The 18,033-nt window shown below is 39.2% G+C and overlaps 3 protein-coding genes across 3 annotated transcripts; 2 read left to right on the forward strand and 1 right to left on the reverse strand.

The window, feature by feature from the left end:
- The first annotated feature begins 766 nt into the window (after positions 1-766).
- LOC108375365 (achaete-scute complex protein T5-like) lies at positions 767-2,062 on the forward strand. The gene has a single exon (XM_017631475.1). It carries the CDS (start codon positions 795-797, stop codon positions 1,731-1,733), a length of 939 nt encoding a protein of 312 aa, XP_017486964.1. The 5' UTR covers positions 767-794; the 3' UTR covers positions 1,734-2,062.
- Positions 2,063-3,398: 1,336 nt separating this feature from the next.
- Positions 3,399-7,852, forward strand: LOC108375364 (trypsin I-P1-like). Its single transcript, XM_017631474.1, has 4 exons — positions 3,399-3,467; positions 6,886-7,109; positions 7,171-7,444; positions 7,508-7,852. Exons 1-4 carry the CDS (start codon positions 3,399-3,401, stop codon positions 7,850-7,852), a joined length of 912 nt encoding a protein of 303 aa, XP_017486963.1.
- Positions 7,853-14,146: 6,294 nt separating this feature from the next.
- On the reverse strand, positions 14,147-14,988 carry LOC108375366 (zinc metalloproteinase nas-4-like). Its single transcript, XM_017631477.1, has 2 exons — positions 14,775-14,988; positions 14,147-14,700 (listed from the first exon to the last, which is right to left on the reverse strand). Exons 1-2 carry the CDS (start codon positions 14,986-14,988, stop codon positions 14,153-14,155), a joined length of 762 nt encoding a protein of 253 aa, XP_017486966.1. The 3' UTR covers positions 14,147-14,152.
- Between the last annotated feature and the right edge of the window lie 3,045 nt (positions 14,989-18,033).

An 18,033-nucleotide genomic window follows, 5' to 3' on the forward strand; every position in this document is an offset into this window, starting at 1 on the left:
AAAATATTAAAAAGAATCTGAGAAACTTACTTCCAATGAATTTTTTGAAAAGAAACACTCGATTGATGGGAATCCAGTTTAGCACGCGATACTCAATAGCACCTTGTGAATACACTCATATGGAAAAAACACTCAACTCAACTCACGCTCGAATGAAACAAAAGCGTATGCCAAAGGTAGTTAATGCATTTAACAACGTAATCAACGTCCGAATCGAAGTAGTAGTCAAACAATGGAGAGCGAGAACTCTGCAATGCTGACGAGAATAATAAAAAAAAAATCGCCTCGAAACTGTTCCCACTGAAGAGGTGTATGAAAATAGGGGAAGCGCGGCAGCCAGTGGTGCTAAAGTAAGAGATGACGACAAAATAAAAGAGTGTAAAAGCGAAAAGAGAGAGAAGAGAGATCATTCGACCGCTCGATAATTTACACTTCCAACCAGCTGCAAACCCTCAAAGTGAAGGATCGTTTCACGAGCGCTGAGCACTGCTTTGGATGCTGTTGCAGCTCTCACCACCAGCAATACAGGTAAGCATAACCACAACCAATGAGTAGCTTACTCTTTGTTCGCAGATTCCTGCGGTGCCGTGTGATGCAGGTAAGAATCAAAGAATTCCTGTGCATTTACTTGGCACAGCGACGACTAAGGTGTACGAGGAAAATGGTACAAATAGCGCAGCAACGGCAGGAAGGGCATCATTCAGCCATCAAGCGCTGCGGAGTAAGGACAACAGTCTGAAATCAAAGTACAAAGATTAATAAAAATCGCAAAGACGCATACAAGGCAAGCAAACATGGCACTCGGCAGCATCACCAGCAACAGCCATCATCATCATCATCCCTACCAAAGACAACAGATGCAGCATCGAACGCTCAGCACTTACCAGCAGCCGCGTGCCATCGCACCTGCGCCAATCGGTTTACAGCCAGCGGTGAGCAAAACGCCAAGCGGCGAGAAGTTTTACGGCGGCGCCAGCGGCACCACACTCGACTCCAACAATCCGGCCGTGGTGCGACGCAACGCACGTGAACGTAACCGCGTCAAACAAGTAAACAACGGTTTCACGCATTTGCGGCAACACTTACCGCCCGCAATTGTTGCTGACTTGAGCAACGGCCGCCGTGGCATTGGTCCGGGCGCACACAAGAAACTCTCCAAAGTGGACACGTTGCGCATGGCTCTGGAATATATACGCCGATTGAAGCGCGTTATTGACGAAGTGGATGGGAAGCGTGCCATTGCGCAAGCGCCAGTCGAACTCAGCAGCTGGCCGAATATGGCAAGCAGCGCGACCAATTCGCCACCACCAACGCCACCGAAGAAAGGCATGCATGCCATGGTATACGCTGATAAAGTGCAACAACACTTCCAAACCCACAGCTATGAAGACACTTTGCAGCAACAACAACAATTCATAAACCTCAAATATCAACAGCCACAACTGCAACTTCAACAGCAATATTTCAATCAGTATACAGCACTGATATCACCAGCCGGTTCGGTTAGCTCCAGCGCCAGCACCAGTGACTGCAATAACTCCGACGCTTCTACGCTTTACAGCCAGCACCATCAGCACGGCTCATCGCAAACAGCTTTGCCGGCGACGCAACAATTTTCCTTGCCTATGCAAATGAAATATGAGCAGCAATACAATGAAGAGGCAATGGGCTGCAGCTCAGGCGATGAAGAGGATCTGCTTGACTACATCTCGCTTTGGCAGGACGAGGTCTGAATGTCTGAAGCAAACAAGTAAAATAGTAGGCTTCGATTGCTAACGAAAAGCTAGTCAGCTGCCACAGAGACACACTGAACGACGTAATTAACCAATGACTGTAACGAGTATTACCTCACGCGGAACTTGTTAGTATTATTTTTTTTTTTGTATATGTAAATTATTTATTATGATGCGCCAATGTACAAATTTGTGTTTAGATATCTATTGTGCCTGTTTTTAGTTTTTAAATTTTTTGTTAAGCATAGTTTAATATTTAGTTTAGTGAATGGAAGACAATGATTTGAAATAATTAGCTGTAAGTTGCAAACCCATGGAAGACATTAAATATAGCTAAGAAAAATTTAATTATACAAAAAAGAGATATTTTCATTTTCATTGGTTGGTTGGCTTAAGTGGATTGTCGGCCTGGTGACAAGCAATTAGCAGATTGCGAATGATGAGTTTCGGAGATGCCTCCCTCGCAAATCCCTGAGCGAGATACGCATGTCCACCGCGTGGGACACATTCACTGAGGAGCCGCACATCGCTAGTTCATCCGCTGCCTCGTTTCCGTAAATGCCCCTAAGTCCCGGAACCCATATTAGGGTAATTACGTATCGATCTGGAATCGAGGGCAGCTCTCTCATAAAATCACCCACACGTTGAGATCTAATAGAGGTTGTAGATAGTGCCCGAATAGCCGCTGAATATCTGAGAAGATATTCACCTGTGCTCTCGTGGATGCATTCTCTTTGGTGGACCTTACTGCCTCCTTAATTGCAAACGTTTCGGTCTTAAAAACCTGGAATACGTTAGCATGGGCGAAAGGGTAGCTTTTATTTATATTGCTCAATGAACCTGCATTCCATCTTAAAAAAATCCGTAAAGACAGTTATGTTTGCCAAGAACTGAACCATTCCTTGAGGCCAGTGACTGAGGATTAAGTCGGCCCTGTGGACTATTTTGAGACCAATGCCCAGAGCGTGCTTATTTTATGAAGGGAAAATTTATATAGCTTGCTGAATTGTAGTAACTCAGTGCTGTTACCCTCGGATGATGTAAATCAAAGCCCACAGTCGCAGGTGACAGTTTAAATTTCCCATCCGCTCTCTATTATGAGGTATAAAAACCAACAAATTTACGGGTGCTGAAAGCCTACTAGTTAAATATATGTGTGAGAAGCTGATGTGGTGCTCCAGTTATTCTACAAAGAAGAGTGCGGTATCAGACTTCTGGACAAAGGCTACACAATTTTATCGGAGTGCAATGGGGTATAGTCGTTGTTCTGGGTATACAGCTAGAGTTTCAAGGCATTCTTAGAAATCTGACCAATCCATGTGCGAGATGCAGTAACAAATCCGAGAGGACCCTTCGATCACAACAGAAATACTAGAGGAAACTTCGGTTGAGCCACTCCGACCTATTCGGTTTAAGGGCTCACTGAAGTCTGCAGCGTCTGTTCTCCAGTAGCCGCGGCTGCAAGCGGCTCCCTCTCTTGAAGCAAGCGACTCGCTATATAAGCATATATTCGGTTGCGAAACGAAACCGCAATGGATAGCTGAGGAGTGACTTTCACACGTCTTCATCGGATTCTGAAATCAGTCCATATCCGAAGAATATTAGTTATATTACTCTAGAGTTGTCATTAGATACATCGATCTTCAAAGCTGCTATTCAATGAGGATGGCCTTAAAAACAGAAGAATACGTAAGTAAACGTGACGAAAAGATCTACAACTATCAGGCCGAGTTAGTAAGAGAGTCCCAACCGATATTCCTTGGACTTCCTCGCCGCATGTATCACCGAAATTTGTGTGCAGTATCTTATTCTCATACCAAGAAGATTTAGATACTGTTTTCAGTTTATTTACATGGGCATATGATTTTTTATTTTTATTTTTTAAATCAATAAATTTCTTAACGAGGGTTCTCTGAGGTGTTTATTACCGCGTGGGTGCACCGATTTGTCATATGGGTTGTTAAAGTATTTTATGTGCTCAAATTAAAGAAAGTTTCCGAAAACTACTGTGAACACAAATATATACATATATGCACCCATGCATCCATAAATATATATGTATGCAGGTAAACATACACGCGTCGCCACAAAACATCGAAAAGCAGCAGCAGCAGCATTTAGCAAGTGTATTTTATGTGTTTCGCTTGTAATGGGGAGCAACTTAATTTACTTATCTACCCTCGAGATGTCAACCTTTTCCGTTAACCGCATTATTTGCATACAAAACAATAATAACATTAACAACAAACAACAAATTACAAGCAATTCTTTTATATCTGAATGCAGGGATCACCAGCGAGAAAGAAGCCGGCGAATGCCAACAGCGGAAAAAACAGTAAACCCCGCTGCTGTGCCACAGGAAGCCACGTTGCCAAGTTGTTAAGGAATTAAATGAATCTCAGTCAATGCAGAAGCTGTGAAAGTGGTGGCCATGCAGCGGGTGGAACGACGCGGCGCAGCACCGGGCGCTGAGCGGATGCTCATGTTCGAATGCGCGACATAATCGACACCGCAGATCAGTTCGACGACGACGACAAAAACAACAAAAAAAGCAAGGACAGCAGCAGTAACAACAACGTTTATGCTTTGCGCAGCACCAGCAACAGCAAATCAGTTAAGACCACGGCCAAATCAGCAGCAATATAACAAATAAAAAATATCGACAGTACAACAACTGGCTGGTGTGGCAACAATAATGTCAGCGAAAGCTGTGCAAATTGGCGGCTCTCAGCGATTTTACAACAGTTTTGCGATTTGGCTGCAATCGGTTAAGCTCATGTGTAATCGATATATTTGTGTTGTTGTTAGTGCTGTTGCCGCTGCTGTCGCTGCTGCTGCTGCTGCTGCTCCTGTTGCCACCGTTGATCATCGTGTGTGCTGATCAACAATATGTTCAATAGTTGTTATTGCTTATTGGCTATTCGCTGTATCGCCGGCTGTTGTCGCGCTCATCTGTAAGTATTTTATGTAGTTGCTGTTGTTGGCGCTGTCAATTGCAAAGATGACAAAATGCGGCACAATTGGTTGAACGCAGCAAAATTCGTTGTATTTGTGTTTTTTTTTTGGTTTGCATCAGCTCATCTGCATATCGATTTCAAAGCTTCCGTCCAGTTACTCGAAATTTTGTTTGGTGGAGGAGATATGTAAGTGGAATCACTGCGAATTGGCGACAGCGTTGACCGCATTGCACAGATGTGCTTTGTACGCTTCCAACTGATTTGCTCGCTTCCTCATTGCTTCCAGATAAAAGTGATTAACTACACAAGTAAGTGTACATATAATTCAACAGAGGAAAGTTTTTGTTGTTCATTTTCTTTTCTGTTAGACCAATAGCCTCCGAAGCGATTTAGGATCAGTCTAATGAAGCCCCCAACTTATTCCTTTTCGTGCCAACTGACGCCTGTTGGAAAGGTTAGGTGAAGTGCTTCTTTAACTGGTCTTTCAATCGCAGATAAGGCCTTGTCCTCATCCGGATCCGTGTTGTTATATTCAGGATTGGAGATCCTGTGTATGTCCATTCGTACGACGTAACCGAGCCAGCGGACCCGCAGTGCTTTTATTCGCTACACTATATCTATATTGCTGTTAAGTTCATACAGCTTATCGCAGCATCGTCTGCTGTATTCGCCCTTGCGTCGCCAACTCGCAAAGGCCCATAAATCGTCCTCAGAGTCTTCCAAGCGAACTCTCCAAGAGTCTCTTCTTCAGATGTTGTCATTGTCCATGCTTCTGCGTCAGATTCCAGGACGGACATGATCAGAGACTTATAGAGAGTATCTTTTTTATAATGAGAGAGTTTTTTCCGCCGTTTTTTTGAGCCTACCGACAGAGGCGCCTTTCCCTCTAAGGGCACAGACATTACCAGATGGATATCGTCAAATCGTAGTCCTTTAAATGTTTGCCGTGGTCGTCATTAAAGAGTAGGGTCTTCACTTGGTTTAACGCGGTGGGTTCCACATCCACTAATTCGGGTTTTTAAAGATCTGCGTGCCTTTGCCCAAATTTGATTTGATTTCTTGTGAGATGATTTTCCATTCCAGTTTGTTGCAGGCAAAACTTGGAATAGCAACTGTACTTACTCTTTCCCCATTCTAAATGAACAGAGCTGCATCTGCTTTGGATATTCACGTCGTATTTATCCTATTCGAAAGCATGGCATCCTAATAGCTGAAAGACAATACCGGCGAACAGCGAACTCACCACCGCGAAATTTTCGCTGTCAAAATTAGACTACCGCAAGCATATGTATGAAAGTGAACACGACCAAAGCTAAAAACGAATTTCATTGGGCGTCGTTTCGTGGAGATAGATTTAAGGCGGGTTCACCATTCTAGATCGGACAACTTTTTATTTGCTGTCAAAACATTTTTGCCGGAGAGGACGCTGAAGTATGGTTCACCGTTCGGTTCGGCATATTTGATTTTGTTCTGAAGCAAACCGCTGATGCTATTGTTGCCTACATACGATTTGGAGGGCAAATAACACATGCAATTCGCTGCAAACGCATACAAAGGTGAACGCGGCAACCCGAATCATCAAGTCGTTCCGACAGAAAATCAAAATCAATTTGATTTGAACGAACAGTGTTCAGCACATTTTTGTCGCGCTCTCAGTGAGACTGAGTGGGAAAGGAACGCGTAAAATTACTAACAAAAAGTGTCCGGACACGAAAGGTGAATCCGCTTTTACTTCCATTGATTTTTATTTAACCGACCGAAAATTTCCTTAAACTATCCCATAAGTTAAAGTAGTCACGAAAAGTTTTTTACAAAGAATTCTTTGGAACTAAGGGCCGATTTACACGGGTCAATTTCTGTCGCCTAAAAAATCGACTGAGAAATCCACTAGCCAAAGCATTTACATTTTACGGTTGAATTGCCATTAACACGAGTGGATTTGGGCAGCCTCAGTCTCTCTTATTGCTGAGTCAATTGAATCGACCGAATTTTTATGCAAAGCTTTGCTTTCCATTTGGTTATATTTCGGTGCGTGAAGTATTTTAGTTTTGTTTTGATTTCGGGTCTCGTTTTCTATCCACATCAAAAAAAAAAAAATGATATTTTTGAAATTATTAACAAACAAATTTCCCGTCATATTTCTTCTCACATTGCTGCTTATTACACCATTGCATCTGTGTCATGAAAATTTAAAGAAAGAGTATCCGACACTGCACCATCATACGGCCGATGACGATTTGAATATAGATTACAATTTTCTCATCACCGGTGGCTACCGGCCCAAAAAACAGAACCTCACAAAATATTTGGTTTCGATTAGTAGCGAGAAGATGACAAAATTCTTCGGTGATGGACATTTTTGTGGTGGTTCTATTATTAAGCCGAATGTTATTGTAACCGCCGCGCATTGCATACGCAAGTAAGTACCTTTGTCCGTAAATACTTACGTATACTCAGCTTCTAAACAAAATATCCAACAGAGACATGTATGGCCTGCAGATGCTTAGATCCGTTATTGTTATAGCTGGTACGCCAAATCGTTTTGAAAAAACCCCTAAAACACAAGTTATGAAAGTGAAGCGTTACGTCGTTTACCACGCGTCTACCGGCGGCGAATCAGCTGATATTGCGCTAATTGTGCTGCAGAAAAACATTCGTATCGATGGTGTAACTACAGACATTTTACCGCTTGCCGATAAGCCACCCAAAGCATGGATGCATTGCACCGTTGTGGGCTGGGGAAGAGTTTTCGATGTGAGTTTGTGGTAGCATTTTTCCAGTAAGGTTTTATTAATCTCTTGGTTTGGATATTTGCAGCATGGACCACTGGTGGCCGAACCTTTGTATGTGGATTTGGATATGTGGTCGATACGTAAATGTGCATCGTACAAACGGTTTTATGAACCTTCATTGTTATGTGCGGGCGTGCTATATGATCCCGATCGTGATTCGTGCTCTGGTGACTCGGGTGGACCTTTAATATGTGAGGGAAAATTGTATGGCATTGTGTCGTTTGGCATCGGCTGTGGCACGCCTGGCTTCCCCGGCTTCTATACGAACGTGTTTAGGTACTTGAAGTGGATAGCTGAAAATCGTGCGGATTTCTTTGGAATTAACTATAGTCTAATAGTGTTTATGGGCTTTTGTTTAACGCTTTTATGAACAGGAAAATAAAGGTGAAGCACATAAGATAAGAAACGTTGAGGAAATTATTTTTAAACCTGTGTGGAGTCAAATTTGTAGGTTCTATGCATGGCGCCATATGAGGAGTGATGTTTTGGAATAGATTCCAGGAATGTTTTACCAAGAAGAACCAAGTAGTGTGATTTGATTAAAAAATCCGTCTGGAGATTGCTATAAACAAAACAAAAATACAAATGATGTTGAAAAGTGTGATATTGGGCTTTGGATAGAAAACAACAGGCATCTATAAATTTCAGGGGACTGGAATTTATACAGTTGGAAATCTAGAACTAGATCTTAGAAGGGATCACAAAGAAACATTCAGCACTCTAAAGGAATTATATGGTAGCTACCCTCGGATTTTGGAGGACTCTAGCAGTTTTCCGTCGAAAGAAGTTAAACATTATTGGAAGATAAAGAACGCCATTAGCAAAACTCAGCACTGCGATACAGGTACAACAGGTTCATGAACAGTACAAATAAATGTCAAGGATCTTATAGGGCTACTCTTGTGTCCTCCGGCAGGTAGTTAATCCTCTCTGAATCTCAGTGAGTATCGCTCTTGCTGGGTCATATTCCCAGTGAAATTCAAATCGTAAAAGGCATTAGGCATTATGAAAATTTTGGATCAACTTATCAGAGAATTCGACCTACATAAATCAAGGGTCCTTGAGGAAGTAACAATTTTCTAATAAAACAGGAAAATCGACTCACTGGATTCGATGCCATTTAAAAAACTAAAACAACTGTGGGTTTTAACAACATAGGACTCAGGACTACCTTGTTGATTCAAAGCCACCATACTCCCCTCTCGATTATGGTGTGAAGTCTTAAAATTTCCACCACGATAGCTGTCCCAGAAGATACACGTATCATACAAAATTATAAGGACGCCTGGCCACAGGAAAATTTTTCCAGAGTATTTGGCGACTTACGGAAGGGTTAAGACCGAGGCGAGCCCCTATAAAAGAAGAATGGTGACCAGTTTACAGATGCCCAGAGTACACTTAAATTATAGAAGGAGCACTCCTCCACACTGCTGTATGGCAGCAAATGCCGAATATGGTGAATATAACAAAATCTACGAGCCTCCAAACGATTTTTAAAGAATCAATATTCCTTTCCCTGCCGCAGAAGCTGATAATCTGCCAGCATCTTCCAGGCTGAGATCTCAGCTGTAAAGGAGGCGATAAACGAACTTTGAACTGATTTAAGGGGTAAAGAGGTGTTTATCTTTAGTGATAGCCAGGCAGAAATCAAAAAATAATCTGGTCTGCGCCGATCTCTGCAAGATATGGCTAATAAGAATAGTCCGAACCTCATTTGGATTCCCGGTCATAGCGAAATAAAGGGTAACAGATCCTTCCGGGCAAAGAACGTATTAGTATGCCCTTCGCCACTTGCAAGCTGTTTTTATGAACATTTTTCTATACCGGCGCGGGCGAGAGATGTATGCAACCTACGATCTGTCGAATTTCCAGGCAAACTTAGCCTAGCTGGTATCGAAAAAGGTATTTAAAGATGGAGGATATACATATCTCACACAATTGGTGATCTAACAGGCCACGACCTTATAGATACTCGTAAACACGCAGAAGGGTTCGAAGTGCGGTACTATAGATGTTGCAGAAGTTGCAAAACTATGAGGGGGAGGAGCCCGTTCTCCATCTTCTCTGTAGCTGTCCGAAACTATCGAGGAGGAGTTTGCGCTTTCTGGGGTCTTAAGTGACCATGACAAACTGGGAGATTTACATTTTAGTTGCCTGACGAGTTTCATTTGGGATTCAAAATGGTTTAGGAAGGGGTATCACAACGCGCCCTCAACTAATGGCCTATATAGGCGTCCCAGCGTCCCTGCGTAGCACTGGCAGCCACACCTACGTACCTAACTCTGAAAACTTACAGGGCTTTTTCCAAGTCCTTAAATTGAGTTATGTATTTGTCATAATTTATATCCAAATATTTAATTAAGCAATGAGAAAATCATGCCAAGCAACAACATAACTTAAATTTTTTTTTTAAAGGACAATGAACTGAATTCGAGGGGTTTAAATTGCTGCTAAAAATGTAAGGGTATTTCCAGAAAACCATCTACTAGCGGCATGAATAAATTAAAAATACAATAAAATCCATCAAAATCATATGATGGACTTCTACGAGTACGTATTGATACGTTAAGACCAGTTGACAGCTTCAGGGCAGTAGTAGTATGTTACTATGTATGTATAGATATTTGTACCTTAATGTAGCTACATACGTACATACGTACGAGTGTAAACCCCAGAAAGGAGCACCTGCCATGCGTGAGGACATAACAAAAATACGCGCAGGAAATATGTGAGAATTATTGTGTGTACGTATCTTGGGCTCAATACAAAAATTAAATGCACCAAAACTACTCAATGCGAAATAGCCACAAATCCTGTTGTCGACTTGAATTACACCTGCAAAAAAGGATAACAAGTGCACGGATGTGTACATAGTATGTATGTACTATGTGTATGTATAGTTCGAGGCATACCCAGTACAAAATTTATGGATTAATACTAAAATAAAGAAATTAAAGTCAGTCTTTTTTCTTTTTTCCTAAACTTTTATGTATTTCATCATCGCTTAATGTTACAGCACCAGGTTGACCGAGCTTTGCCCAGAGTGCATATACTTTTTAAAGTTTTCAAAATTTGGATAGCTTTAAAAAATATTTTGGAAATAAAAATTAAAAAAATTTGGATTTCGATATCTATTAAGTAAATTTCTTACTCTAAAATCTAGGTGGCAACCCTATTACGAAATACGCTGAATACCTTTCATTTGATATCCATATTGCGATGTTTTAGATAAATTGTGTAGAATCGAAAATAAGTGGCAGCCTTACACTATTATCCTAAAGGATAACATTTTGTATAAACGGAAAGCATTGTTTAAGAACCTTCTCTTGGCGCTCATGAATAGTAATATTTTAGCTTTCTTTCCTAATAAAAAATTAAATAAATATGGGATTCATAATAGGTGGCAACCCTATTAAAAATATTTTTGAATTAGAGGTCCTTAAAATACCTTTCATTGGATACCCATATTATGATGTTTTAATTAATTTGTAACTTATTTCGAATAGGTGGCAACCCTATATGTGGTGTAATTCACTGCTCACAAAAGAGCGACCTAAAATTAGTCTTTGGATGATACAAGTTTTTACTGGGTGCATACTCATATACATACATAGATATGTACGTGTGTATAGAGCCATGAAAATTACGCGAATTGTAGCAAAAGGACTTGAACGAATCCACAAAATTACATATACAGCGCCAAAAAGAACACCGAAAAAAAGGTACGAAAATTCAAAGAAAACGAGCTAAAGAAGTTAAATAGCGATTAGCAGAAAAGCAAACAAAAGATTAATAAACAAAAAAAAAAAGTCATAAGAATTGCACTTGTTGCAACATTATTGCTACCGCACGCACACCGGCAGGGAATGACACTCAATACGCAGGGGACATAATAATTCTCAGAGGGATAATAATGACAAGTGTATCTCTTGCGATTTGAGTGCGTTAATATTGTGGTTGATAATTTGAGGCGTTTTAACGGCACTCCCTTGAACCGCTTGCCGCCGAAGCGCCGCACGTCTTTCCACTTTTGCACTAACTCAACTGGCTAAAGGACTTCGGAAATACGGCGCTACTTACACAATAGTGTCAACTAATCGCCATTCACTCCTACTAGCTACTCGTTTCTTTGTTGTGCAATACAAAAGCAAGCGTAGTTCGCAGGTGACTTCTCTCTCTCTGTTAGTGATGCCCGCAATTTCTCGACGCTTATCATAGATTTCACACGAATTTCTTCAACTCTTCAACTTGCTGTTTTTGTTAGTCATTTTCCACTGAAATTATTTTTAGGATTCGCACTATTTATTTGGATTTTCGGTGCCTTTGATTTGAAAGGCATAAATGACCATAACAGTTATAATTATCTAGTGTCTTTTTACAGGAAACATGATTATTATTATTACACATTAGACTGGGTCGAAAAGAGTGGTAATGACTTCTTTGTTTATGAATTTAGAAAACCAATTTGAAAGTAGCATGCATTGTGAAATTATATCCCATCATCCTTTATCAAATTTGGTTTAGAGCAAACCGGTTTAGGCGATGCACCCTTTTTCGATGTAATTTTTTGTTCTCGTACTTGAGTTTTTTCCGAAATTTTTTTTTTTAAGTATGGTTCATTCCACAACAAAAAGCATAAAAATATAATTTCTAAACTTTGTGCAAAACTCACGAAAATTCAGCAAACTTTCATGCAAATTTTCAACATTTTAATCAGATTTTTTAGAATTTTTTTGAGTATGCTGCTAATTTTTTTCCCGCAGTCTCTTCCATAAAAAAATTTTTTCGAAAATACTTTATATGGAAAAAATGCAAAACACCTTCAACAAAAAAAATCTCAAAAATCAATGCGATTTTTGACTAACTCCGAGCTTGAAGGTTTTATATTAGAATTTAATGGGCCCAAAATGGTAAATTTCCGCGGTATAAGCCTTTCAAGCATCGTCTTAATAGGCTTATCAAGCGTATCGTGTGAATGTCTAAGGTTCACCGTCCCCAAATGAATTAGGCCTTATCATTTAAATTTCCTTAAATCCACCATAAACTAGTTATTACCCACACAATAGTTCTAAGAAAAGTTTAGAGCCATAACAAAATAACTATTTGTTGATTTCAGCATAAGTTGACTATATGCCTGAGCTTGGAATATCTGCGAAATTCATACGCCTGTATATGGGATTGGAAATGACCTCTCCGAGCCGTTTGATAAAAACGAGGTTTCAGCCAAGTGACTCTCTATCGTGTGATATTTCTAGTTTGATATTAGGGAAAATAATAAGAGCTCTAGCACTGAACGCCTCAGGTTAAATTTGTTAGAATGGGCAATTGCTAACGCAACATTGCACAGTGTCAAAAAAGTTGCCTTCTTTTCAAACCCCGTCTACTAATTAATAGTCAAATTGACATGGTTTCATAACGGACTATTTTCTAAAAGTCCAAGTGTTTCCCTTATCTGGAACTGTAACTTAACCGTAAAGTAATAACAACAAGACCGAAATTGATCAAAGAGTGTAGAAGTCCTTTAAACACAGGGTAATCGCAACATTTCCGGAAACGAAACTGGAGATGAGTTAGTCAGAGAGGGTTCCACATTGGCATCGATCGAGGAGCGGATCTTACCCGCAGTTGGAACCATCTGTAGACACATTTGTCTCCACAATCTTCAGAAATCGGATCAAAGGTGGGGAACGGTGGCAGGTTGCCGTATATTCAAATTAATGGGGCCAGTGTATGTTCGCTTAGACACAACTTATTAAGAAAAACCAGACCTGACGCTCGCAAGCGAGAAGGCTGGGCATCGTCTTAATGAAAACTAGCAGGAAACAGTAGAACACCTTCTTTTCATATTCTCTAATGAGGAGCAGAAATACTCACATCGTTGCGAGAAATATCACATATAAACTTCCACAATCAAATTTAACTACGCCGCGTATGGCTCTAATTTATTCATTCGAGGTATATGAAATCAAAATGGTACTTATTATGTATGATAGTAACTTGCGGAAACTTAACTTTCTCTCTCCCTGCAAAAAGTTGTGCGACTTATCTCTAAAGAGAGTAATCTCTAAAGGGTAAAATTTTGGCATTAATTAGTCGCAACTAGTCTCGTAGGGGCATTATTGGAGATCAGTTAGTCTCGACTCATTTCTAACGGGTAGGTACAATTAAGGATTTAATGATATGTACTCACTTAGTCACTTAGTATTTCATGTGTTCGAGTATAAATGGTACAAATTAGTCTCTTCATAGGATATGTTCGAACAAAAGCGAACAGTTCACTCCATATAAAGAGATCAAAAGTGGTATTAGTCGCATGCTCCTTTGCGATTACTCCCAGAGTCATTCCGGATTAGTCGCATTTTTTGCTGGGCTATGCCACTCGTTTAAAGTACTTACCTAAACAAATATTATTGAAGCTTAAATGAAAGAGTTGAACAGCTGAATCAGACAATGCGACCATTGATAGATATATATTTCCTCATTAAAATTTTACTCCAATTGATAACCTATCATTGACTCAAATATGTTGTATGAATACTAAATTCTGGGGAAACATCATACCTAGGACCATAAGCTTATCTATTTAAAAAACTAGTTAAATCATTGGTTAAACTTAACTATAGAAAATTTCATAAGCATTGATAAGTTAACGGCCCTTAGCTTTATTACTCTAAACTGTCACCGGGCAGCGATACATTGTATTCAATTTGTTGATATCACTTTGGCTCAAACCACGTCGCTGGCCCATTATACCGGCCGCTTCATCCTTCAACGGGACTATAGTCATTTCGCCATTTGCCGAGAAAGCATACGCTGTATAATGTAGCACACTACCATAATCGTATTCCTCATCGTAATCGTCGACAAAGTCCTCATCGTATTTATTGAAATTACTTTCGTAGCCAGATCGAATGTTTTCAGTTGCGATGCGCACATATTCATCACGATTCGAAGCGCTCTGCATATGGTAAAATCCGAGCGTATGTAAGAACTCATGCACGATTGTGCCGAGACGGAAGCAACCGGAATCCAAAGCATAAGTCTGCAGATTATAGGTTTGAACGCGATTCAACCAACCAACACTCGAATAACAACCATCAGCATAGCTGGTTATATTCACATAATATTGCTGGTCGTCAGTGGCTTCCTTAAAACGGATGCATGAAACCTCCTCCAAGATTTGAATGCCTCGCAATATATGATTACGATGCGCCTCATCTATATACGTACATAAGTAAGAGCATACTACATTTTTCGTATGTTTCCAAAAAAAAAACAATACGCTTATTTACCTAAAACACCTTCATTGAATTTGTAGTAGACAGTGTTGTTTGGCCAGCGTCGGGTTTCGTTACGATATCCATTGCGCTGCGAAGAGCTCAATACGATGTCGCCTTCAAAGTAGCCAGCTATCAGCTCAGGGTCTTCTTCAATGGGTGAGCTTAGTGGTGCCGCTAAACCAGCACCAATTACCGAAAGCAACGCAAAGATCCAAGTAATCTTCATGATTCCTTAATTGTAATTTCACAATCCGAGCACGCGAAGGTGTCGACCGTAACTAAATGGTGAACGGCTGTGAAATTATTTTTATAACGTCATAAATGAATTCCAAAGAGTATGATAAGTTTTATGAGTTTTTAGCAAATCCCAGTTCTGCCAATTTTAGGCCGAACTTCTTCAATTTTGTACTTTGATTTGCGATGATATAAATGTATAGACACATGCATTTAAATAAATATATATATGACTCCGCTATTTACCAAAGGCAATAAGTCAGCATTTTTTAGATAACAAATTTTGATGCAGTTCGGGTCGTTTAAAGGAGCTCTGTTGAACTGCATTAAATTTGCCATATCGGAAAAATGCTGACTTATTCCCATTGGTAAATAACCGATTCATATGTGAGCGTGTATGTCTATCCAAATTGTGGGATGTTGATACATCGTCATCGGTTTTTAGACAGTTTATTTCATCTCTCTGCTATTTTCTGCCCTAAGCGCTTATCTAAGAAAACTTTCATCATTCTTAACTTCGAATTTCAAAATAATTGGTGTCGTACCCACAACTCAAAGGGTCGTCGGCCTAACAGCGACTCAATAGAATAATCCACTGTTAGCAGCTACTTAGTTATCAGTTTATGATTTCTTCTAAAACCATACCCGGCTGTAATAAAACAAAAATTTATAGCTTTGGCACACGGCGCTACCATCGACTGTTGGTTTTTTTACACACGCAATTTACGTATCTACAAATAAATCGATCGAAATACTACATACATATATATGTACACGTAAATGCTGATAACATTTTTATGTACTTTAAGGTATGTATGTACACTGGCGTTTGGTTGTAAAACAAATAAACATAACTTATTAATCCCAAAAAGGTTTAGTTTTAAAATAATTTGCTTCTAATTATAAAATGTATTACGAAATAATTAGCCTGCAAATGTCTCATTTACTTAGTCTTCTTTAGTTTTTTGTCAACGCAATCTGCTAACAGAAAACGCGCAAATCAGTGGCGAGTTTTGAACTTAAAGCACACGATTTGTACATTTTGGCAGTCACATAGTGTTTTTGTCTAGAAATTTTTCTCGATAATGGGTTTAGCGTAATGAAAGCTATCTAAAAAATGCCACTCTTTAATTGTAAATATATCCAAATCTGTATAAATGTACAAATCGTGTGAACCCAGCTTAAGAGTCATCATGCTCAGCAAAATGATTTACAGTAGAAGGGGTGGTACTACAAATTGTACAGTGGTCGATTCCACAAAAAACTAAACCATTCCGATTTCTTCCTTCTTATTAATATCACGGTGCGATTGTAAATTTTACACACAAAAAAATTTTACATATATACATATTTGCGAAACGACAGGCCAAATGTAGTAAAACTGCGTTTTTGGTTTTTCTCTCTAAAGTCAGAATTTTTTTTTGAAGGACTTTGAAATTAAAAAAAAAAAACATAATTACTTCGAAAAATTAATAAAAAATTCAGTTCAGTAAATTAATAAAAAATTCAGTAGAGGAACAGCATGACTATCAAATTAAAGAGAAAATTCTGTAGAATTAAGTCCGATTAAATTTTTTGGTGCATTAGGTATTGAAAATGTCCTTTTCACATTTTATCATTGAATATCCTTGAAATTTTACAATAATTATTTTCGAACAAATTATATGTTAAGGACTAGTATGCATTAGACCACTAGACCGAGAATTTCGTCTTTCTAACTTCATTCGCTGAAGGTAATAAAACTCTCGCATAGGAACTGAAATTCTTACCGAATATTGTCTTATTAGATTCAACACAGCATGAGTGGACGCAACCTCCAATGTTTGCGGAGCCAGGTGCATGGACAGCGACAAGAAGGAAAGCACTCAACACCTTCTCTGTCATTGCCCGCCACTAGCACAACGGGGAGGAAAATTTTTGACAGTTAATTCTTCGATGATTTGGGTGACTTCAAATCCATGGATATTAAGAGCTTTTCCACTTTTTTGCTGAGCATCCGTCGTTTCTAGAGTAACGGGTATAACTGTGAGCTACCATGCGACATCGCAAGGGGTCCTGAGTATGGGTGTGAGACTCTCACAGGCGACTGTCGCCTAATCTAAGCTAACGGCTATTCGAAAATAAACATAAACGCGACTCTGCACAATGACATTCGATTTGGTTCAAAGCTTGCTCTCAGCCTAATTTTATACTGAAACTGACAGAAATGGACTTGAAATTTTTTTAAAATCTTTTTCTTAAAAACTATACCATAACATATATGTAAATATGTATGTATGTATGTTCAAGTGCATTACGTATTTATTCCCATGTAGCTTATTTGAAATATTACATTTCTGCAGGCGAATTCAAAGACATTTATTTCAAAAAAACCGATTTTCACCTTTTTAAAATTCACAGCATATTTTTAAGCCCATCATAAAATATGCACATCATCAACATATCATATTTTAATACCAAAACACAGTTAACGGCAAAAAATCACTCAACCAGCTAAAAATCACACGAGAGGACGCTCACTGTTCGAATGCAAGTTTAGCCATTTGCCAAAGTGCTTCCTTCTCATTCAATTTTCCTGCAATCATGCTTTAAGCATTCAGAGCGCTTTGTTTGTTTTTTCGTTTTTTGAAATTTTTGTATTCATACGCTCATATTTTTGCACAGGCGATCTTGTAATCAGCGCATCCTTAATAAATCATAAATTTATTCGAGCAAATATTTCTTTAGGGAAGCATACAATTGATATGTAAGTATGTATGCACATTAGGCTGCATCACCAAAAAAAAGTTGTGGTTTTTCCGCCGGGATTACAAAATTTATTATATTCTAAGACGTCGACCAAAATATTTCTGAAAAATATTAAGATTTACGTGAGCTGGACCGATTTGAAAATACCTCCAAAAATGGAGTTTTTTATGAATAAAAGTAGTTTCTTAAAGCACTTTTTTAGAAAAGCTCCCTCAGATGACAAAAGAGATAAAGTTTAAAAAATCTGCATAGAAATATTTAAAAATCTTTTTTTCTCTCTGTTTTTTTA

This window comes from Rhagoletis zephyria, unplaced genomic scaffold (genome assembly GCF_001687245.7).
Source record: "Rhagoletis zephyria isolate East Lansing unplaced genomic scaffold, Rhagoletis_zephyria_1.1 Rzeph_scaffold_08814, whole genome shotgun sequence".
Classification (NCBI taxonomy): domain Eukaryota; kingdom Metazoa; phylum Arthropoda; class Insecta; order Diptera; family Tephritidae; genus Rhagoletis; species Rhagoletis zephyria.

Coding starts and splice junctions, on each gene's coding strand:
- LOC108375365 (XM_017631475.1), top strand. CDS start 795: ATGGCACTCGGCAGCATCACCAGCAACAGCCATCATCATCATCATCCC.
- LOC108375364 (XM_017631474.1), top strand. CDS start 3,399: ATGGCCTTAAAAACAGAAGAATACGTAAGTAAACGTGACGAAAAGATC. Junction 7,110..7,170: donor GCCGCGCATTGCATACGCAA/GTAAGTACCTTT, acceptor AATATCCAACAG/AGACATGTATGGCCTGCAGA. Junction 7,445..7,507: donor GCTGGGGAAGAGTTTTCGAT/GTGAGTTTGTGG, acceptor GGATATTTGCAG/CATGGACCACTGGTGGCCGA.
- LOC108375366 (XM_017631477.1), bottom strand. CDS start 14,988: ATGAAGATTACTTGGATCTTTGCGTTGCTTTCGGTAATTGGTGCTGGT. Junction 14,701..14,774: donor ATTCAATGAAGGTGTTTTAG/GTAAATAAGCGT, acceptor GTACGTATATAG/ATGAGGCGCATCGTAATCAT.